The sequence below is a fragment of the Sciurus vulgaris genome (assembly GCF_902686455.1).
Source record: "Sciurus vulgaris genome assembly, chromosome: 1".
In the NCBI taxonomy this organism is placed as follows: domain Eukaryota; kingdom Metazoa; phylum Chordata; class Mammalia; order Rodentia; family Sciuridae; genus Sciurus; species Sciurus vulgaris.
In genome coordinates, this window is record NC_136461.1 from 43925419 (window position 1) to 43949620 (window position 24202).

Here is a 24202-nt window from a genome sequence, read left to right on the forward strand (position 1 = left end):
CACTGGGTCAGATCCTCAGCACGGCAAATAAATAAATTAATTAAATGAAGGTCCATCTACTGACTAAAAAAAAAATTTTTTTTAAAAGAGCTGAGTTCACCCATTATTATGCATTATTATGCAGAATTATCTGCATTATTATGCAGAATTAATTTCTTTCTTTCCTCCATCCCTCCTGGTGTTGGGATTGACCTCACATGTGAGAGACATGTGCTCTACCACTGAGCCACACCCCAGTCCTAGGAAGCTCTTAGGAATGAGTGCAAGGACCCATGATCATGAGATCAAGGACTCCTATCCTTGATCCCCCAGCCATCCTGGGCCATTGGCCAGCTCAGGCTTGTCATCTGATGATGGGTGGATACCCCTGGGGTTCCTACTAGATTATGTTAGGCTGCCACACACTTCTGTTGCCCGCACTTTTTCACAACGATCATTTTTATAACATTAATACCCTTCTGTCCCCTTGCCTAATTATTTCCTTGGGATAAATTCCTAAGCACTAAAATTGCTAGGTCAGACCATATGCATATTTTCAGTTACTAAAGAAGCAAAATGGAGAGCCATAAATAGATACAAAGCCATAGGAGAACTGAGTCACTAAGTTGTCATTTCTAATTAGTGGAGAAAAGATAGGTTCCTGAGTGAATGGATTTGAAGCGGTGGGCTAGCCATCTGGAAGAAATAACCTCACTTCTTTTTTGTTCATTTGTTTGGTAGGGAAGGATTGGGGATTGAGCCCAGGGCTACTTTACCACTCAGTACATCCCTACTCTTTTTTATTTTTTATTTTGAACAGGGTCTTGCTAAGTTGCTAAAGATCTCACTGAGCTGCCCAGGGTGGCCTCAAATTTGTGATCCTCCTGCCTTAGTCTTCTACGTTGTTGGGATTACAGGTGCGTGCCACCACATCTGGAAAACCCCATTTCTTTTACGAAATAAGATATTAAAAGAAGTCAAGATATTAAAAAAATGTTTTTAAAAAATATTTTTATATGATCCTGATAAAAGGGCAGACTTTCTAAGCACAGTGTAAAATTCATAAGTCATTAAATACCAGACTGATAATTTGACTGAATGAAAGTTCATTCATTTATTTATTTTTTTAAAAGACACATTTATTCAGCATCATGATCAGACTAACATTTAGCAATTAACAGCCTGGGTGCAAAAAATAAAAAGTCCACATTAAAACCTTTGTTGGAATGCTTTATACTTTCCACAGAACAGAAACTAAAATACCGTTACCCAATTAGTCACAAATTACAGTTCTCCAGGGTTTTTTTGCCCACATACATGAGTACTGTCTAAATCATGTCTTGTTCGTAGCAGCGAGGCCCTGTCACCGCTGTGCCTGGCTGAGTTCACAAATCTGTAGCTGTAGTTTCCCTGTCATGTCTCTGGCCCTCCTGTCTTGCTAAGCTTGGTTTCCTGGCAGTAGTAACACCTTCTACCACTGTCATAGCTACTGCTGCTGCTGGAACCACCAGAGCCATGTTGGTTTTGCGTTTTGGCAAAGTATTGGCCTCTAACACCATAAGGTCCACACCCTCTGCCTCCAGTTTCCACCCTTCATGGGTCCAAAATTTGATGACTGTTGTAACTGCCAAAATCATTGTAGCTTCCACCACCTCCAAATCTGCTTCCATCATTACTAAATCCACTGTAGCTATCCCTGCTGCCACCATACCCACCACCGCCAGTTGCCAACAAAGCCACCGTGGCCAGTTTGCTCCACAAAATAGTCTTTTCTACCAAAACCACCTCTACAACCACCACCAATGTTTCCCGAAGACTTCAACCTCTTGGACTGGACGAAGCACTAGCCGTCTCGTGCTTTGACAGGGCTTTTACCACTTCACAGCTGTGGCCATTCACAGGATGGTTTTTCTGAATGACAATCTTAGACCCAGTGTCAAGGTCATCGGAAGTTACAAAAGCAAAGCCCCTCTTCTTTCCACTGTCTCAGTCAGTCATGATTCCAATAACTTCAATTTTCCCAAACTGTTTATAATAATCTCATAGGTGGCATTCCTCACCTTCTATAATGCCACCAACAAGGATCATTTTCATAGTTAAGTGGGCCCCTGGTCTTTGAGAATCTTCTCTTGGGACAGCTCTCTTTGGTTCCACAGCTCTTCCACCTTCCTTGGTCTTGCATTCATGGCTGCATCCAGTTCCTCCACAGTGGCATAAGTGACAAACCCAAAGCCCCTGGAGCACTTGGTGTCTGGGTCTCTCATTAACACACAGTCCATGAGTGCTCCCCATTACTCAAAATGGCTTCACAGACGCTCATCAGTTTCAGCTCACGTCTTTGAAGAATAGCTTCTGCAGATGTTTGGGCTCTTTAGGGGACTCTGATTTAGACATGATGGCAGTAGGAAGAGAGACTTCAACAACACTTTCTTGGTGGTGTCCGTGGGCAAAAATGCAACCTCATCTTTTCCCACTATCTCACTGTTGAAGTTTCAGTCACACGGGCTTCATTTTGAAGTGGGACCAAGACAAGTTCACATTCTGCCCCAGAGCTTTTACACAGGCTGTTTCCCCTGATCCAGTAATGCTCCTAATCTTTCAGTCTTCTACTCAAAGTAACTACTCCACCTTGATGAATTGTCTATATAGAACGCATTTCAGAAGGGTAGGCATGCATATGTGAAGAAGCAACTTGTTTTCGCACGTTCTCAATCATTCTTTTATGTATTCATTTCTGTTTTTATCTATTATTTTTTAATTCTTTGTGTCTTTATACTGAGAGCAAGTAGACTAGTTTAATCTGTTCCAAATAATGCTAGGGAGTTTACCAATAGTTCACAACAGAGAATTGTGGTTTCCCAGGAACTTATTTAATTAGAATTTTATAGAACTCTAGAAACCGGCATTTCTAACAAGCCTCTGATTAAAGTGTGATCTTGGGAAGCAATTTTAACTTTCGTTTTGTGTCAGATCACATAATAAAATAAAATTAAGTGATTTAATTAAACAAAAATCTTTATATAAATTATTGATATCTAAACACAATTTGGTTTGGAAAATGAAATGAAATAAAGTGAAATCATATGTATATAGTTGTATTCATAAGTGTGCTAAATGAAAAGCTGTACAACAATGAGAAACATTAAAGGGTCAAATCCAAATACAAAGGAAGACACTCCTCTGAATTTCCATGTTTCATCAAGCATCAAAAACCACCAATCTTTTGGTTCTTTTCTTGTACATTATTCTATATCCACATTCTCTGCATCTGATTGGATCCCTAGATTTTATTTCATTTTCTGTGTGACATTCTCCACAGATATATATCATTGGCTGCTGCTTTGGGGGTTGAACATCCTTCTGGGTGTCCATTCCTAGTACCTATACGGCACAGAGACTTTTCCCCGTGTTTCCAAACAAAACCCCAATGTCGAGGCGTCACAGTCAATTTCGAAAGTTTATTATTATTTTTTTTTAATTTATTTTTATTGTAAACAAATGGCATACATGTTGTTTCAGTTTGTACATGGAGTAACAGCACACCATTTATGTAATCATACATTTACATAGGAAAATGATGTTTGATTCATTCTGTTATTTTTTTCCTCCCCCCCCACCCCTCTTTTCCCTCTATACAGTCCCTCCTTCCTCCATTCTTGCCCCCCTCCCACCCCCCATTACGTGTCATCATCCGCTTATCAGTGAGATCATTCGTCTTTTGGATTTTTGAGATTGGCTTATCTCACTTAGCATGATATTCTCCAATTTCATCCATTTGCCTGAAAATGCCATAATTTTATTATTCTTTATGGCTGAGTAATATTCCATTGTGTATATATACCACAGTTTCTTTATCCATTCATCAATTGAAGGACATCTAGGTTGGTTCCACAATCTGGCTATTGTGAATTGAGCAGCTATGAACATTGATGTGGCTGTATCTCTATAGTATGCTGATTTTAAGTCCTTTGGGTATAGGCCGAGGAGTGGGATAGCTGGGTCAAATGGTAGATCCATTCCAAGTTTTCTAAGAAATCTCCACACTGCTTTCCAGAGTGGCTGCACTAATTTGCAGCCCCAACAGCAATGTGTGAGTGTACCTTTTTCCCCACATCCTCTCCAACACCTATTGTTGCTTGTATTCTTGATAATCGCCATTCTAATTGGGGTGAGATGGAATCTTAGTGTAGTTTTGATTTGCATTTCTCTTATTACTAAAGATGGTGAACATTTTTTCTTATATCTGTTGATTGCTTGTACATCTTCTTCTATGAAGTGACTGTTCATTTCCTTAGCCCATTTGTTGATTGGGTTATTTGTATTCTTGGTGTAGAGTTTTTTGAGTTCTTTATATATTCTGGAAATTAGTGCTCTATCTGAAGTATGAGTGGCAAAGATATTCTCCCACTCTGTAGGCTCTCTCTTCGTATTGCTGATAGTTTCCTTTGCTGAGAGAAAGCTATTTAGTTTGAATGTATCCCAGTTATTGATTCTTGCTTTTATTTCTTGTGCTATGAGAGTCCTGTTAAGGAAGTCTGATCCTAAGCCAACAAGGTGAAGATGTGGACCTACTTTTTCGTCTATAAGATGCAGGGTCTCTGGTCTGATTTCAAGGTCCTTGATCCATTGTGAGTTGAGTTTTGTGCAGGGTGAGAGATAGGGGTTTAGTTCCATTCTGTTGCATATGGATTTCCAGTTTTCCCAGCACCATTTGTTGAAGAGGCTATCTTTTCTCCATTGCATATTTTTGGCACCTTTGTCTAGTATGAGAAAATTGTATTTATTTGGGTTTGTGTCCGTGTCCTCTATTCTGTACCATTGATCTACCTGTCTATTTTGGTGCCAATACCATGCTGTTTTTGTTACTATTGCTTTGTAGTATAGTTGGAAGTTCTAGTATTGCGAGACCCCCTGTTTCATTCTTCCTGCTAAGGATTGCTTTAGCTATTCTGGGTTTCTTAGTCTTCCAGATGAATCTCATGACTGCTTGCTCTATTTCTGTAAGATTCGTCATTGGGATTTTAATTGGAATTGCATTGAATCTGTATAGAGCTTTTGGTAGTATGGCCATTTTGATAATATTAATTCTGCCTATCCAATAACATGGGAGATCTTTCCATCTTCTAAGGTCTTCCTTAATTTCTTTCTTCAAAGTTTTGTAGTTTTCACTGTAGAGGTCTTTTACCTCTTTGGTTAGATTGATGCCCAAGTTTTTTTTTTTTTTTTTTGAGGCTATTGCAAATGGAGTTGTTTTCCTCATTTCCCTTTCAGCTGTTTCGTCGCTTGCGTATAAAAATGCTTTAGATTTATGTGTGTTGATTTTATAGCCTGCTATTTTGCTGAATTCATTGATGAGGTCTAGAAGTTTTCTGGAGGAGGTTTTTGGAAGATTACCTTGAAAGAAAAAAATTATTTTGAAATCTGGTCTTGGTAAATTGTTGAGGCTGTCCTTGAACTTACGATCTTCCTGCCTCAGTCTTCCAAGCTGTTAGAACGAGAGGTGTGCACTACTGCACCTGGCCAGGATGTGGGTTCCTGTGAGTGTTTAAGCTATATGGCACCGGGCAGGGGACAGTTTCAGTGTTTGGGCTAACAACCTAGACACATTTAAGGGTGCCTGGGGATGTCCAAGCCTGCTGGGAAACCCTGCTAGTGGATGCAGAGCAGTTAGAGTGCTCTATGATTTTAGGTCAGAATAGAGAAAGAAGCCCTGAGGCTGGGGTGAGGTGGGGACTGTGGGACCTTACAGCCTGCATTAACATATTAGAGCCCCCAGGATCCAAGAGATCTCCAATATAAATAAAAAATAAATTAAGAAAGGGATTTAAAATGAGTGTTAGGGTTAGAGTTAGGGTTAGGGAGGGGGGCAAGAATGGAGGAAGGAAGGACTGTATAGAGGGAAAAGAGGGGTGGGAGGAGTGGGGGGAAGGGAAAAATAGCAGAATGAATCAAACAACAATACCCTATGTAAATTTATGATTACAAAAAAATAAAATAAAATTTATGAATAGAAAATAAATAAATAAATAAAATGACGAAATAGAGGCAGACTGCATTCCTAATTGCTCCACGGCTCAGGACTCGAGCAGCAGGAGCAGGATTCTCAGTGAGGTACAATACTGGACAGTCAGGGTGATTTAGAGACTCAGAAATGTGGTTATATTAAACGAAGAAGAACCAGTACATTGGAGCTAATCCAGTTATGCAGCACAGAGGGAGAGAGAACACACAGAAAAACAGATTTGGTACAGAAAAGCCTGAGACCAGAGAAGAGGCCTGACCCAGAGGCTGCACTGTGTTCTGGTGCTTGAAGAGTAGGCTGTGTTTCCCAAATGGCCACTGAGAGCTGAGGTGGAGCCATCTTGAGGTGGCCACACTGCCACCGCAATTGTGGGAGCCAGGAGATCAGAGCAAACTCTGCCACACTGTCCCCGCAAGCACCTGCTGCGTGGCGTACGGTGTACCTAGCAGACTGAGAGTGAGACAGACGCAGAAGATTGTACCCAATCTGATTGCTTTTCGAATCAGAAAAGCAAAGGAGAGCCCAACTCACTTCCCCTGTTGAGTCTGGCAGTTCTTGTGACCAGCTGAAGTGGGTGGGGAAGCTGAACAAGTGGGCGTGAATACACTCAGGAACTAGGCCTGGGAAGGCTGTGTTCCTCGGCAGTAGAGTGTGTGAAGGATTGTTTCTCCTGCCCCAGGAGTAGAATTTTTGGGAGGCTCCTGAGATTCGGGCCCTGGAAAGAAACCAGCAACTGACAGGCCCTAGGGCTATGTAGACCTAATCTCTCCAGAGCAGATATCACCCAGTAAAGTCCCTGAGGCCTTAAGAGAGCCTTAAGAGAGCTAAGTCTAAACTTGCTTGAACTCCTTCCACAGAGCATTACAGCAGCCCCACCTTGGAAGTGCACCCATCTGGTCTGTGTGGACAAAACTCCAACTGACAGTACATTCCACCCCATCCCACCTCATGCTGGTGAGAGGGAAGTTGAGAATTATATCAACCAGCTTCAGGCTTAGGCCACTCCAACCGGAAGCTCAGAGAGCAACACAGGAAAAGGAGGGGGTTAACAACCCCAGCCCTTGCTCTCACTCTCAGTACATAGGCTCAAGAAGAAATGGAGAGAAAGTCAGGCATGGACAGTGACTACCCATTCTCATGGACTATTTTGACTTTCTCAGTGGAGATGACTCTGTCATTTTTCATTAAGAATCTATTTCCTAGGATTGGGGAAATAGCTCAGCTGGTAGAGTGCTTGCCTCGCAATCACAAGGCCCTGAGTTCCATCCCCAGTACCGCAAAAAAAAAAAAAAAAAAAAAAAAGAATCTATTTCCTTTGTGTGTGTGTGTGTGTGTTCTCCATATGCTGATTAGTTCAGGGACATGTATACATATACATGTTGCTTGTCTGTTTTTTCTCACTTTTAGCATTTTTAAATTTTTCCTTGCTGTGTCCTTTGAGGTTTAGTTTTCGATTGGTAAATTTGGTTTTGTTCTGGATTATTTTCATTTGCTTATTTCTCTTTATTGCTTTTCTTCTCATGGGAACTGCCAAATTCTATTCTTCTCTCTTCTCTCCCTTTACTTCGTTTCTTGTATTTTTTCTCTTCCTTCCTTATGAACATCATCTGCTACATCTCTTCTACATTCTTTCTGTTCACTTTTTGGAACGCTAAACTCTTTTCTACCTTCCTGTCATATTTTCTTTTCCCTTAATTAATTGTATTTTTACCATCTTTGAGAATTGGTTGATCTAACTGTGACCCCTAACATCCACACTGATGACAGCATTAGTGCTGTGTTGACAGCTTTGACACCAGTTGTTTGCTTTAAAGCCAGATTTAGTTCATGGTTATTGATTTTTTAAAAAATTTTTAGATGTTGATAGACCTTATTTTATTTATTTATTTATTTACATGTGCTAAGGATTGAACCCAGAGCCTCACACATGCTAGGCGAGGCTGAGCCACAACCCCAGCCCCCATGGTTATTGTTTTTACGGTTGACAATTGCTGGCCCCACCATTCCTGTTTTTCATTGTTGTTGCTTGTTTGTTTGTTTTTGGTGGCAATTAACACAGTAGATGTCATGGTAGTAACTTGGTATTTATTTTAATGTTATATATGATCTGCATCTGTTCCTGCTATTGTTTGTTTTGCCCTATTCTGTCAGGTGCTGGGAAACTGTGAGGACACTACAAGTTCACAGGGTGGAGATTCTGCTGCTGAACTGAATTCAAACAAAAGATAGCACACCTTGCTCCACACACAAAGCAGTGACACTCAATCTCCAGCTATACTTTAATAAAAGAATAGAAGAGACCAAAATCCATACTAACAACCAAGTAGAAATGGCTAGGGGTTGGCCACAGGGTCACACCAATGAACATTCACTGCTACAGGAAAAACAGAAACAACACAAGGGCTGTGGACAGTGTACCTACGAGGGTGGGCGTGTCTCAATCTAGATCACTCTAGGACACTTTGGCAGTGTCCTAGTCTATGCCCTCAAAAGGCCACATATAACAATGGAGGAGAAATAACTCCAAACAGATGCATAAAACAAACACAGGAATAGAACAAATATGAATATGAAAAAACAAGCTAACACAACACCTCCTAAACTTCAAAATTCATCAGAAAATAACCCCAAAGATACTGAAATGGGTGAAATATCAGATGAGGAATTCAAAAAAATAATTATCAGAACAATCAATGGATTCCAAGAGAACACAGAAAAACATGAATGAATTAAGAAACTCAGAATACAACGTGAATGAGAAATAAATATTGAAAAAGAACCAACAGAAACTCTGGAAATGAAAGGCACAATAAATCAAATAAAATGTTCAGTTGAAAGTGTCTCTAATAAAGGAGACCATGCTAAAGACAGACTCTTGGAGCTGGTAGACAAAGTGGCCAGCTATGAACATTTCAACTATATTATGAACAAATAAATAAATAGATAGATAAATAAATAAACAAACAAACAAATAGATAACCCTGACCAGAACATACAAGAACTTTGGACAACATGAAGAGACCAAAGTTAAGAATCATTGGAAGTGCTGGGGTTGTGGTTCAGTGGTAGAGTACTTGCCTAGCATGTGTGAGGCACTGGGTTTGATTCTCATCACCACATAAATAAATAAATAAATAAATAAATAAATAAATAAATAAATAAATAATGGTATTATGTCCATCTACAAATGAAATATTTTTTTAAAAAAAGAATAATTGGAATACCGAAGGGCTGTGAGATATGGGCTAATGGGATGAATAAACTCTTCAGGGAAATGATAACAGAAAACTATGCAAACCTTCAGAATGAGATAGACATCCAGATACAGGATGTATTCAGAATCCCAAATACACAAGATAAGAAAAGAACCTCTCCATGACAAATTGTAATTGAAATGCCTAACCTACTGAACAAAGACAGAATTTTTAAAGCCTCAAGAGAAAAACATCAGGTCCCATTTAGAGACAATCAGAATCACTTCTGATTTCTCAGCACAAACTGCAAGTCAGGAGGGCTTGGAATGATGTGTTCCAAGTTCTGAAAAAAAAAAATAGCTGTCAACCAAGGCTGCTACATTCAGCAGTTATCCTTCAGAATTGAAGATGAAATAAAAACCCTCCAAGATAATCAGAAAATAAAAGTTTATGACAACTACACTGGTACTACAGAACTTACTTAAAGAAATACTGAACACAGAAGAAATAAAAAAATAAACTCAGAGTTCACAAATGACAAATCTCATTTGAAGACTAGCTAAGTAAATGAGAAACAGGACCAAACTAAGCAATGTAAATAAATCAAAATGGCAGAAATTAATTAACATCCATCTGTAATAACATTGAATGTAAATGGGCTCAACTCTCCAATTAAATGATACAGGCTGGAAGAATAGATTAATAAACAAGATCCAACTATTTGTTGCTTGCAGGAGACACAGCTTACAGGCAAAGACCATCATAGGCTGAAAGTGAAAGGATGGAAATTGATACACCATGCAAATGTAGCCTCAAAACAAACAGGAGTAGCTACTCTCATATCTGATAAAGCAGATTTCACACCAAAAGTTATCAGAAGAGACAAAGAAGGTCACTTCATACTGGTATAGAAAACAACCCAACAAGAAAATATAACAATAATAAACTTTTATGTCCCACACATGGGTGCAACTGATTACATAAAAGAGACAATCCTCAAATTGAAGCCTCAGAAACATCCCAATACAAAAATACTGAGAGATTTCAACACACATCTCTCACCATTAGATAGGTCATCAAGACATGAACTCAGTCAAGACTCTTTTGACCTGAAAAATTTTATAAGTTAAATGGACCTAACAGATATCTATAAAATATTTCACCCAACAATAGCCGAATACACTTTTTTCTCAGTGGCTCAAAGACTTTCTCCATAATAGATCACATTTTAGGCAACAAAGCAACTCTGAGTGAATACAAAAAAAACTGATTTAATTTCTTGCATCTTATCAGGTCCTAATGGTATGAAATTAGAAATCAACATGACAAAACTCTACAAAAAATATATGAACACATAGAGATTGAACAATACTGTTTTGAATGATGAATGGATGATAAGAGAAATCAAGGGAGAATTTTAGAATTCTTAGATTCAAATGAGAACAGTGATACAACATACAAGAATTTCTGGGACACTATGAAGGCAGATCTAAGAATAAAGTTTATAGCCAGAGTGCCTACATAAGAAAATCAGAAAGATCCCAAATAAACAATCTAATGATTCATCCCAAGACCCTTAAAAAAGAACAGAGCAATTCCAAAATCAGTGGAAGGAAGGGAATAATTAAGGTCAGAGCTAAAATCAATGAACTTGAGAATAAGAAAAATACAGAGTATCAATGAAACAAATAATTGATTCTCCAAAAAGAAAAACAAGATTTATAAACCCTTAGACAAACTAAAAGAGAAAAGAGAAAACCAAATTAATAAACTTAGAGATGAAAAAGGAGAAATCACCACAGACATCTCAGAAATCCAGTAGATCACTAGGGACTACTTTGAAAATTTATACTCCAATAAATTGAAAATCCTAGAAGAAGGGGATACATTTCTAGATAAATACAATCTCCCAATACTGAATCAAGAGGACACAGAAAACCTCAACAGATCAATAACTTGTAATGAGATACAAGCAGTAATAAAAAGCCCTCTGACAAAGAAAAGTCCAAGACCAGATGGATTCTCAGCTGAATTCTACCAAATCTTTAAAGAAGAATTAATGCCAATACTCATCAAACTATTCCATGAAATAGAAAGGGATGGAACACATCCAGATTCATTCTAGGAAGCTAGTATTACACTCATACCAGAATAAGATATGGACACATAAAGGAAAGAATACTACAGACCAATATCCCTGATAAATTCAGATGCAAAAATACTTAATAGAATGTGAGCAAATCATGTTCAACCACATATTAAAAAGATTGTACATCAAAATGAAGCTGGTTTTATTCCAGAGATGCAAGGATGGTTTAATATAGGCAAATCAATCAATGTAATTCCTCACATAAACAGAATTATGGACAAAAATCACTTGGACATCTCAACAGATGCAGAGAAGTCTGTGACAAAACCCAGCACCCACTCATGATAAAAACACTGAAGAAACTAGGGATTGAAGGAACCTAGCTCAACTCCATTAAAGGCTATATATGAAAAACCCAAAGCAAACCTCGTACTAAATGGGAAAGAAATGAAATCTGGGACAAGACCAGGATGTCCACTCTTACCGTTTCTGTTTATTATAGTGCTAGAAATTCTAGCTAGAGCAGGAAAGAAAAGAGATAAAAATAGGAAAGGAAGAAGTTATATTATAACTGTTTGCAGATGATATGATCCTATACCGAAAGATTCATAGAACCCCTCGAGAAGACTTCTAGAGCTAATAATACATTTGGCAAAATAGCAGGCTACAAAATCAACATATAAAAATCAATAGCTTTCCTATAGACCAACAACAAATCTGCTGAGAAAGAAATCAAGAAAATAATTTCATTCACAAAAGCCTTTAAAAAAAAACTAGGAATAAATCTAACTAAAGACATGAAATACCTCTACAATGAAGACTATAGAACATTCAAGAACAAAAGTGAAGAAAACCTCAGAAGATGGTAAGACTTCCCATGTTCATGGATAGGAAGAAATAATATTGTTAAAATGGCCACAAAACCAAAAGCAAAATACAGATTCAATGCAATCCCTTTCAAAATACCAGTGACATTCTTCACAGAACTAGGGAAAACAGTCCTAAAATTCCTTTGGAAGAATAAAAGACCCAGAAGAGTCAAAGCAATTCTAAACCAAAACAACAATGCTGGAGGCAGCACAACACCTGACTTCAAGTTTTACTACAGAGCTAGACTAACAAAAGCAGCATGGTACTGGCACAACAGCAGACACATAGACCAATGGTACAGAACGGAAGACACAGAGACAGACCCACACATCTGTCTTCATCTGACCCTTAACAAAGTTGCCAAAAACATACATTGGAGAAAAGACAGCTTTTTAACAAAGGGTGTTGGGAAATTGTTTATCCATATCTAGAAGATGAAACTAAACCCTTATACCCTGCACAAAGATCAGCTCAAAATGGATCCCAGACCTAGGAATTAGATCAGAAACTATGCAACTCCTAGGGGAAATCTTAGGGTCAATAATCCAGCTTTTAGACACAGGCAACAGCTTTCTTAATAGGATTCCTAAAACTCAGCAAATAATTCCAAGAATTAATAAATAGGATGACATCAAATTAAAAGACTTTTGCACAGCAAAGGAAACAATTAGGAATGCAAAGAGAGAACCTACAGAATGGGAGGAAATCTTTCTAACTGCTCTTCTGACAGAGGATTAACATCTAGAATATACAAAGGACTCAAAAAACTTAACACCAAAATGTCAAACAACCCATTTAATAAATGGACAGATGAACTAAACAGACACCTCTCAAAAGAAGATATCCAAATGGCCAACAAATACATGAAAAAATGTTCAACATCACTAACAATTAGGTAAATGCAAATCAAAACTACACTGAGATTATCTCACACCAGTCAGAATGGCAGTCATTAAGAATACAAATAATAATAAATGCTGGAGAAGATGTGGAGAACACTGTTGGTTGGTGGGACTGTAAATTAGTACAACCACTATGGAAATCAGTATGGAGTTTCCTCAAAAGGGTAGAAATGGAACCACCATATGACCAATGATACCACTCTTCAGTGTGTATCCTGAAGAATCCAAGTCATCTTATTACAGTGTCATGCACACCCATGTTTATAGCAGCACAATACACCATAGGCAAACTCGGGAACCAGCCTAGGTGTCCATTGGTGGATGAATGGATAAAGAAAATGTGGTATGTGTACACAATGGAGTTTATTCAGTCATAAAGAAAAAGGAAACCATGGCATTTTCAGGAAAATGGATGGAACTAGAGACCATCATGTTAAGTGAAATAAGTCAAACTCAGAGGGTTAAGAGTCGTATGTTTTCTGTCATATGCAGAAGGTAGAGAGGACAAAGAAAAAGAAAAGTGGGGGTGAATCTCCTAAAATCCAAGGGGAGATCAGTAGAGGAAAAGGACCAAGGGGCAGATAGGAGGTGGGGAAGGAGGGGCCAAGTGCTGTAGAGTGACATTGGCCAAATTACATGGTTGTATTGTGTAATGTGTGCATGTGTGAATATGTAAGGACAATCCCATCAGTATGTACAACTATAATGTATCCAAATTTAAAAAGTAGGAAAAAAGACAAAAGAGCCCCCAGGATCAAAGACGTTAAAGTGTTCCCTCCCCTTATTCCCAATATAAATAAAAAGTTAACAATAAATCATAAAATAAGTGTTTAAAAGGTCATTTACAAATATTTTGACAAAAATAGCGTATCTCTGAAAAGAAAGTAAGTGGGTATATCATTTTCCTAGGGATACTCTAACAAATCCTACAACCTGCAAGGTTTCAAATAACATAAATTTGTTCTCTTGAAGTTTTGTAGGCCAAAAATCTTCCATCGAGGGTTGGCAGGACCACGTTGTCTGAAGGCTCTTGGGAGAAACTTCCTTGCCTTTCAGGTTCCAGTGGCTTCTGACTTTCCTTGCCTATGTCCCCATCACAGGTCTGAGCCTCTGTCTTTAGGTGGCCTTCTCCCCTTAATCCCTCTCTATGTCTTACACTATCTCCTCCTCTCTTACAAAACCAACCATTGAATTTAAAGCCCACCCTAAACCCAGGATTAGCTCATCATGGGGTCCTTTGTTTAATTACATCTGCAAAGGCCTTCTTTCCAAATAGGGTCATAATCACAGGGGATAGGAGTGGACATATCTTCTGGGGACACTAGTCAACCCACTGCCATGGGTAACAGTGTTTTCTCCTAGGAAGACAGGGTTCAGGAGTGGGAAGAAGACAAACTTCTCCTGTACATTCATTTGAATTTGACCTCTCAAGGAAGTAGGCTGGTGATCAGTGTCCAGAATATGGGAACCGGATCTGAAAAGAAGGAGGAGGTGACCCAGCCGCTTTGGGTAACTTACAGTGAAAGATGATTAATGAGGGCTGAAAACCCTGCCAAGTGGCAGAAGGCCCAGCTGGGGCTGGTCCCCCAAAGAGTGCAGTGGAGGATGCGGGATGAGAAGTGATTGCCCCTCTGGTTCCATCTGTTGCAGAACCCAGGTTGCCTGTGGAGCTTCCTTCCTCCCTAACCTCCGTACAGACATGCCCACTGCATTCTGGACAGTGGTCCCCGCCTCCGCCTGAAGACATCCCAGTCCCTCTGTGCATATGCATCATCATCCTCTGGTACATGCTGGGAACCCCTGAGAGGTGAGAAGCCTCGCAGAAGTTTTGCTCCCAGCTATTCTTAGCTAGTCTTGCTACAGGAGGAGGCCTTGGATGAGGCAGCTGCCAACAGCAAGTTTGAAATGCGATTCTGCTTACTGGCCACAGGAAGGAGATCCTCCACTTACCCCTTTTAGCAAATAATGAGATCCTACTTTGTGCCAGGATGGTGGGGGTATTTGGTGGGGGGATGAAGCAAAAGAACAAAGTGGGGTGGTTGAGGATATAACTTAGTTGGTAGAGCGCTTGTCTTGCAAGCACAAGGCCCTGGGTTCAATCCCCAGCACCGCAAAAAATAAATTTAAAAAAAAATTTAAAAAGGGGGTGGCTTTGATCTCACCTCCCACAGGCCACTGTCAACTCACTGGTTTTATAGTTTTGTCTGGTGAGCCCTCTGAAGTCAGGTCTTTCCAAACAAGGTGGAAAGGGCAGCAAGACTCTAAGACCAGTCTCTGGACACTAAGACCCAGATTCTGTCCTGAGAATTCACTGTACATCTACAGAATGGGACCCTAAAGCCACCTTTGTTTTTTCCTTCTGGGAAGAGGACACCTCATGTTTTGTCACAGAGCAACCCAAGGCCTGAGCTTCCCTTTCTCATTTGCGTTCTTCTGCCTGGTACACAGTAGGCATTTATCAGGCACTTGTCCTGTTGAGTTCTTGGACATGGTATGTAAAAGGAATCCGTGCAAACTGAATTGTTTGAAACACTGAGCTTGTGCCTACAATGGAATTTTGAATGTATCTATATGTCATATTTGCAGATTTAAAAACTGAATCTTAATACAGCAGACTGGAAATCAAAAGCGAGCAGTGTCTTCAAGGTACGCCCATGGTGAGATACAGGGGCAGGGTGCCTAAGGGACAAAGGACTGAGAGGGATTCAGGCTGAGTTTAGAATGCCAAGTTACTGCCGGTGTAAAAAATTCAGTGGGCAGTGACGAGTTTGCAGTCAGATTGATTAGGAAGGGTCACCAGTCACAGGAAGGACGGCCCAGGAAGGTTGTTTAACATCCTTCGAGGGAGCGACGAAGGGATGGTTGACGGGTGGCAGGGCAGACCCCGGAAACCCCGGCGAGGTGGGCCAACAGAACTCGGAGCCTGGCATCTCACTGGGCTCCGGGTGAGAGGCGGAGACCGGACGATTCCGAAGCGCAGCCCCGCTCTCAGCCCAATTAGGATTTGGGATTGTCTTTTACTCCCTGTGAGCGTAATGTGACGCCGTTTGGGGAGGGCGAGGCCGAAACCTGATCCTCCAGTCCCCGGGCTCCGTTAATGTTTAATCAGATAGGATCGTCCGATGGGGCTCTGGTGGCGTGATCTCCCGGACCCGGGCGTCGAGCACCCACACCCCAGAAGGTTTCCTCCCCGACGTCGAGGCACCCGCTGCTTTGGGCAGTCTCTGCGCCACGCCCCTCTGGGTCCAAGCCAGCGGGAGTGAGCCCTGCGGTCTGACTCCGGCTGCCCCGGCGGGACTCGGCGCACTTGGCCCCGCAGGGTCCCGAGCTCCCGTGCCCGCAGGTCCTTCCCTATTCCAAGAACAGGGCGCGGCCTCTGGGTCTCCGGCGGTTGGAACGCAAATCTCTCCAATCGCCCTGATGGGCACCCGCAGCTCTCTGCGGCCACTGTGGCCGCTGCCGTCGCTGGTGCTGCTGCTGCTCTTCCTGAGTCCCGCGAACGCCCACTCCCAGGAGGACGAGGACGGCGACTACGAGGAGCTGGTATTCGCCTTCCCCTCGGAGGAGGACGGCCCAGTCGAATCGGCCCCGCACGTGGTCTCTGCCACCTTCCACAGCTGCGCCAAGGTGGGGGCGCTGGGGTGGGAGGCGGTGGCGAACTTGCCACCCGGACCTGTGCAGATGCCCTTTCTTCTCCTGCCCGTTTCCCAGTGTAAGGGAGGGGCTGGAGTGAAGGTCTCCGAGGGTCTTCTGCTGGTCCTGTGGTGGCTTGGCGCGATCTCTGGCAGGACGGGCTAGGTAGCAGGGGAAAGAGAACTGACAAGGGCGCTTGGGGACGCGCTGGAGCACGCGGCTGCACCGTGCGGTGGAACAGTAGCGTGGATGCCACGACGGCGGCTAGCGGAGTACTGCCCAGATCGCCTGCCCGGATTCTAGAGGTCTGGCTCACCGCGGCTCGGAGGGGCGAAGGAGGCAACGCCCCAGCGCGCTTAGCATGGCCCAGGGTGCTGAGGAAGCAGGCTTATTCCCGTGTGTTCTGACTTAGTTCTGGGTGTGCTGAGTACTGGGGAGAGGGCATCATTTTATGTAGGGGTGGAGAATCGGGAGGCAAGTTCTTGTCTTAGAACTCCGGCTCTGACACTGCATCTTTTTCAGCCGAAGAAACTAAAGGGGAACGGGTCGAATTATTCTCAAGGTCTACGGGGGTCTTTGGGAGTTAGGTTAGAGGAAGGGCTTTAAGTACTGGGGGCCTCGGAAGCTGGTGCACCAGGTAGCCAGGACCCTGGGGCGAGTTCTGCGCAGGTGCGGGTCTCCTAGGGTGGGCAGGGCGAAGTTCCTGAACCTCTGCTTGCCCTTGGCCCTGGTCTGTAGGAAGCTCCTGCCCAGGGTGGGGCTGTCGTTTCCCTCCAGTTATAACCTTCCCAGGGTTGGGCTGAGGTTCTGTTGCCTAGGCTTGGAATCAGATGTGGTATCATCCGTGGCTTCCTCTCTCTAGCTGCGTGGAGCTTGGCAAGCTACTTAACCTAGAGTCTCTATTAAAGCGGAAGTGACAATCCTTTCCGAAGGGATGAGGGAAAAGGAATGTTGGCGACCCCTGAATGACCCCAGGATGTAAGAACCAGAAGAAGTTAGTTGCAGCAAGTAGTTATGTCCCTGGTTGCAGTGTGACCTGGCCACACCCTCCATGCACAGCTGTGGGGGCGGGTGTGCAAAGTGGGGATCCTGTGCTAGCAGCTGCCTGGCCTGCCCTTCTGTGTGCTGGAGCAGGTGTCAGGCCTTTGCTCAGTTCCGACCACCCTCTACGTTTCCCCTGATCCTTTCACCTGTGGAGAGATATCCTGGGGTTGTGGTCTCCCCTACCCCAAAATAATTGTTCTGTACCCCATCCTGGAGGCCAGTGATCAGAGGCTGGACAACCACCTGGGCCAAGTGCTTGAGGCTGTTTCTTCCCTGGAGGAAGTTTGGAAAAGCAACTTCACGAAGTTCACTTTTTCTTCCATGCAACAGATGGTTTCTGGGAATAGAATTTAGAATGAAAATACTTAATAGGTATTAGGCCTATCCTTTATTTCAGACCTGAGAAATTGAGGCCCAGAGTGGGGGTGCACCATCTCCTTGGTGCACTGGATCCAGGAGAAGTCTCATTCCACTGTGCAGAGCGCCCTCCTGATTCATAACATTTTCCTTCAGTGGAGAGCAGGAGAATTTTACTCTAAGGGAGGGAGCAGGGCAAGGGTTCAGAGCCGGGAAAGAGGCGGAGCACAAGGAAGCAAGGACATGTAAAGTGTTCCCAAAGCCAAAGACATTTTGTAATTTATTTAGCGGTAGAACCTAGCCTGAACTGAGTTTGTTCATGATCTTCGTTTATTCCACTTGTGCAAAGATGCATATTCATACATTTGGCAGTATAGAGGACAGTGCAGACTACTCTGAGCTGGATCCCTGATTGCCCATTACTGACTTTTCTAAATCCAAATGAATTCTGAATCTTGAAATCCTTCACGTCTTAAAACTTTGAACAAAGGGCTGTGGACTCTTCTCTGCTACAGTCTAAGGTGCCTAGATAGAGATATAGGCGGCAGGCTGCAGAGGTGGGGTGAGGCAGAGTGGCTGCAGAGGACACGGAGACTGAACTTCATTCAACAGGCTGGGGAGAACCAGGAAAGCCTCTCAAGCAGGTGTGTCTGCTTGAGGCCAGTTGCAGCAGGCAAGAGCTAAGACCAGATAAATCTTGGACAGTTGCGGCCTTCTGCCTGCATTATACAACCTTCTCTCTTGGCCTTGACAGCAGGCCTGTTCCATAGGTATTGTGGTTCCTGTAATTCAGAGGCGATATCTGAGGCTCAGAAAGGTTAAGTGACTTGCTTATGCCACACAGCCAGTAAACACTGGAGCTGGAATTCAGGTCCACATTTTTCTGGCTCCAAAGCCTGTGAATGTTCTCTTCTGCCCTGCCTCTGGACGGGAGTCATGGAGGTGCTAGATGGTGAGGAAGTGATTTTTTTTTGAGTGGGGTACTAGCAGGGAGTGTGACTAGGAAGGCTTTTGGGAGTGACTGGCCTTTGGGCAGGGCTGCAGGAATGACCAGGCCTGGGTTTGTTCCTAGAAATGTGGGTGCAGTTACAGAAGAGAACTCTTTGTGCCCAACTGACCAGCTTGGAAGTGTGTAAACTACGTTAATGCTGAGAGTTGGCCTATATATGGGCTTTGGTTTTCAGTCCTAATTCGGTAACTTGTGTTTATAGTTGAATATACTTGATTGTGTTTCTTATGTTGTAATCCTAATTTGTAAACAGGGATGGATAAGGTAAGGGGAGGGCTTGCTGGTAATTTTTTTAACTGGTGCTTTATAGATGAATGAAATTATGGCATGTGCCAGTGAATGGATGGAACTGGAGATAATCGTGCTGAGTGAAATAAGCCCAATTCAGAGAATCAAGGGTTGAATGAAATCCTTTTTGCTAGAGCAAAATGAGGGGGAAAGGTGGGGTGGGGGCTTGATATCATAAAGACATAGGGAAGATCAGTGGAGCAGAAGGAGATTGTTGATGTTTTAATGTTCATCATGTTACCTTCCTTGCTTGGGGCCAGGATGCCTGGAGGTTGCCGGGAACCTACATAGTGGTGCTGGGGGAGGAGAGCCACCGATGGCAGACAGAGCGCGTGGCCCACCGCCTGCAGGCCCAGGCTGCCCGCCGAGGCTATCTCACTAAGGTCCTTCATCTCTTCCACGACCTGTTTCCTGGCTTCCTGGTGAAGATGAGCAGTGACCTGCTGGACCTGGTGAGTCACCCTCTCTGGACATGGCACTCTCTGATGGGGCTGGGCAGCACTTGCATGTTGGGCACTGACATTAATATGCCCATAGCTAAAAACCAGGGGGAGACAGCAAATGATTACTGAGCGCAAACAAGGGTACCGCCGATACCAAGCCCAGTGACCATCGGTTCAATATGTAGATGCCTTGGAAGCCTGGCTGTACCCCAGTGGTACGTCCATCTAAATTTGAAATGAGGATTCTGAGGTTCAAGAAAGGACCAGGCAGACAGCTAGGGGCAGAGATGGTGTCCAACCTGGCAGTCTGCCTGCTAGGTACCCTTGTGCAGAAGCCTCTGCTACTTGTGGGACCCTGTGGGGACAAGGCCCTGGGACACTTGCTGGAACCTAAGCCATTTCAGAAAAGCACATAAAAGGACATGGAGACAGGTTTGACCAGGTGGTGCTGACCAAGTGGCTCTGAGGCAGAGTTCCCTGGCCCCTGTCTTCTGCAGGCCCTGAGGTTGCCCCATGTTGAATATATCGAGGAAGACTCCTCTGTGTTTGCCCAGAGCATCCCGTGGAACCTGGAGCGGATCAGCCCTGCACACTACCAGGCGAAGGAGTACAGAGCCCCCAGTAAGACCCCCAGTTGTGTCTGGCCATCTGCACCTGAGCTGAATGCCTTCACTCTGCTGTGGCCTCTCTTCTCCACGCCCTGGGGTCTCGCCTCTCAGAGGCTTGAGACTCAGTGTATTCTGCTGACCTCTTCTGTCCTGTACCTTGTACAGCTCCCTCTTACTTTCTTTTCTTCCACCCAGAATGCAGGCGTCTTCCTTAAGTGATCTTCTCTTCCACCTTCTAGAAGCTCTTGTTCACCTCTCCTCTCCAAGGCTACATCTTTCTTGGGGAAGGCTAAATCTGACCGTGACTTGTTTTCCCTGCATGCCCAGTGCTGCAGACAGGACCAGACCCCTGAGTGGGACAGACACAGCCTCATCTGGGCTGCCCCCACCTACCCCTTGTCTCCTCACCTGCCCACCCTACCTTCAGCTCCATTAGACTGCCTGGGTCTCCCTGTGTGGGTCATGCCATGTCCCCTCCAGTTCTTGCCACCTAACCTTCCTTCTGCCTGGTACAGCCTGCCTATGGAGGTGGGGAGGAGAGGCCAGGAAGAATGGCCTGGGTCCTGGCAGGGCCCCATGGGTGACACCGAGATGGGGAAGGCTGAAAGCACCCCTGCTTAGGGGAGAAGATCGGTTCTTGTTAGACCATGTTGAGTTTGAGGTGCCCACAGCCTGGGGTTGAGCTCTGTGGAGGATCAGTGCAACGAGAAATGAGGCCTCAGAACTTGGGGTGGGCTCAGTCTCCACCCCTTACCTGATAATTGCAGGGTCTTTGGGAGCTGCTTCCCTCTCTGAGCTTCTTTGTCCTGATCTGTAAAATGGGCACAGTAACCTGTCCCTGTCCTCTTCACAGGGTTGTTGTGAGGCTCCAATGAGGTGAAGGATGTACAAAGCCTTTGGGAACGGAAAGGTGCTTCGAGCTGCTGTCCTTGTGACAGGAAGGGGTTATGCACAGGTGGAGGGTGAGGAGATGGGGCACCTGACGAGGGTGAGAGCCTGGTCTGGGCGGCCTGTGCCGGGCAGCACAGGGGGCTCTGCAGAAGGAGCTGCCTTCCATACAGGTGCGCCTCTCCAGATGAGTCCTAAGGCGCCCAGGGTCCCAGGTCCACACCCAAGGGCCAGAGAGCAGCAAGGTCCCAGCCAAGCAGGAGTGAGGGAAGGCCTGAGCATGCTGTCACCAAGTACCACGAACCGGTGGCATGGATGAGAGAGGTTTCTTCCCCAGTCTCCTTCCACCACAGGCCGGGAGGTGACAGACTGGAGCACGTCCAGCTCTGGCAGTGTGGTGTGGTGGGAAGAAGTGAGACAGGGGCTACCTTGCCTGAAATTAGTGTAGGATCTCAGAGAAGCCACAGGCTAAATGATACATGTACTCAGAGCCTGTGAATGTGACCTTATTTGGAAAAAAGGTTCAGTAGATGTAATTAAGGATATTGAGAGGAGATCAACCTGGATTGTCCAGCAATTTCTCAATCCAATGCCCTTTCTTGTAAGAGAAAGGCAGAGGGAGAGTTGAGACATACAGCAGAGAAGGCCCTGTGGAGACAGGCAGAGATGGAGCAATGTGACCACAAGCCAAGGAATGCCAGTAGCCAACAGGAAGTGGAAGAGGCTTCCTAGAGCCTTTGCAGGGAGTGTGGCCTGGCTAACCCTTTAGTCTTGAACTTCTGGCCTTTGTAACTGTGATGGAAGAAATGTCTGGCGTAAGTCACGGCATTTGTGGTAATTTGTTACAGCAGCCCTACCCAAAATACACACTTTGGTCCTGTCGTGATACATGACGTCATGTCACATTGACAATGAAGCATTTTCAGTGGGTCACCATGGCAGCCTTAGAGGAAGGTGGCACAGCAAAAGCACAGACCTGGTGCCAAGAGGCCCAGACTCATGCAGCCTCTCCCAACCCGTGTCCTCAGTGACATGAGCTAGCCAGCTCAGGTGGCCCTGCTTTTCTCCTTGAACTCTCCAAATCTTGTACTGTCCCCCTCTGGCTCAGGATCCTGTAAAGGCTATAAATGTGGGCTCGGTTTATTTACACCATGATACTTATTGTTTTTCAAATGCCCCTATTGTTCATGTTCGTGGTTCATTTCCTGTCTCTGTCACTTGCCAGCTGCTTGGCCTTGGACAGTTCCCTACACCTCACAGCCTTTGTCAGTAAAGTAAAAACATAAAGGTACATAGCTTGAATTTTTGTAAGATTAAATGAGTTAATGTATTTCCGGTGCTTACAGCAGGGCCTGGGACATGATAGACAGCTTGTGTGCAGTAGTTATAACATTGACCTCATGGGTATGCTCTCCCACAATGCTGCCTTGGAAAGATGGAGGTGGCCTGGTGGAGGTTTATCTCTTGGACACCAGCATCCAGAGTGGCCACCGGGAAATTGAGGGCAGGGTCACTGTCACCGACTTTGAGAGTGTGCCTGAGGAGGATGGGACACGCTTCCACAGACAGGTGAGCATGACTCTCAGGTGGGAAGGTTGCCATCCCTCACTCCCCTCTTGGATCTAGGGGGACCCCCACCCCTGGAGCACCGAGGCTGCATGACCCAGCAGCCACTGTCCCTTCTTTGCTGTTGGGTGGGGAGGCAGTGCCAGTCCGTCCACCCACTGCTGAGGTCTCGTGGGCTGGGCTGGCTTTCTTACATGGTCCTTGTGTTGGTTGAACAGGCTAGCAAGTGTGACAGCCACGGCACTCACCTGGCAGGGGTGGTCAGCGGCCGGGATGCTGGTGTGGCCAAGGGCACCAACCTGCGCAGCCTGCGTGTGCTCAACTGCCAGGGGAAGGGCACTGTCAGCAGCACCCTCATAGGTGAGTGGCAGCCCTTGAGGCACTAGCCTCTCTCCATCTGGACCTGATGTGGGGGCGGCTGGGTTAAGCCCAGGTGCACTAATTCTCCTGGCGGAGAAGGCTCTGGAGGTCCAGAGCGTTAGACAGGCAGGGCCCTGAGACCACATGGGCAAAGGGAGAAACCAAAGTCAGGAGGGCAGAGGCTCAGCCAGGTGGGTACTCTTTCCTCAATTCCTCACGCCCCGCTTTCCACTTCCTTTGAAATAGTTGTATCTTTTGTCACGTTATTTTAGATTCAGATGGCCCCTGAGATGATTCAAATGAGCTCCCTCCATCTTCTGCTTACTTACCTCTAAATCCTATTATCTCACTGACTTGCATGTCTGGTCAGGCCTGGCAGGTCACCCTGGCCAGGCAGACTTGGTGGAGGAACTGGCAAGGGCCTTCTGGGACTTTTGCAGGTCACTTCATTCTGTCCATCTGGTGGCACCTGGGATGTCCAGCTGAGAGCTAACACTCTGGGGGCCTGTGGACAGAGAAGAGGGAGGGAGCTGTGACTCACCAACATCCTGCTGAGCCCACATACTGAACAAAGGACCTCACACAGCAGGCCCTGAGGCTGGCATGTGACACCTGTTAACCATTAGTCCAACCAGCCAGAGACGGGTGCCCTGCCTAGGGTCACACAGCTAGAGTCTGTGATCTCACTGGGGAAGCTGCAGGCTCTCAGCTGGCAGAGGCAGCCCCAGCCTGATTGAGAGACCGAGTGGCTCAGGAGCCCGGCTGTGCCCATGAGCTCTGCTCTCCTGCCTCCAGAGACCTCATTCAGTCTTCTCTGTCTTCTAACTAATTGGAAGGGGCCTTCCCATACACTGGAGGTTACCTGCTCAAAGTAAATGAATAAGTGGTTTAAATGTTAGTTGCATATAAAAGCTATCTTCACAGCAGCATTTAAACTGGGGTGTGACCAA

General features: G+C 44.5%; 2 protein-coding genes across 4 annotated transcripts in view; one reads left to right on the plus strand and one right to left on the minus strand.

Moving 5' to 3' along the window:
* Positions 1–2027: 2027 nt before the first annotated feature.
* LOC306655172 (DNA-directed RNA polymerases I, II, and III subunit RPABC4-like) lies at positions 2028–3402 on the minus strand. The gene has a single exon (XM_079129528.1). It carries the CDS (start codon positions 3349–3351, stop codon positions 3178–3180), a length of 174 nt encoding a protein of 57 aa, XP_078985654.1. The 5' UTR covers positions 3352–3402; the 3' UTR covers positions 2028–3177.
* Positions 3403–16171: 12769 nt separating this feature from the next.
* The window catches only part of PCSK9 (proprotein convertase subtilisin/kexin type 9), a 28018-nt gene continuing 19987 nt past the window's right edge, over positions 16172–24202 (plus strand). The window contains exons 1-5 of one of the 3 annotated variants that reach the window (XM_079105597.1): positions 16172–16683; positions 19648–19839; positions 20328–20451; positions 22762–22895; positions 23111–23252. In XM_079105597.1, the coding sequence (XP_078961723.1) occupies positions 16477–16683; positions 19648–19839; positions 20328–20451; positions 22762–22895; positions 23111–23252 (799 nt within the window). In that variant the 5' untranslated portion in view covers positions 16172–16476. The remainder of the gene's footprint in view (positions 16684–19647; positions 19840–20327; positions 20452–22761; positions 22896–23110; positions 23253–24202) is intronic. The other 2 variants (XM_079105595.1, XM_079105596.1) reach the window with 2 other exon arrangements.

What these genes read in the sequence shown, in the direction of transcription:
- LOC306655172 (XM_079129528.1), bottom strand. Translation starts at nt 3,351, where the DNA reads ATGGACACCCAGAAGGATGTTCAACCCCCAAAGCAGCAGCCAATGATA.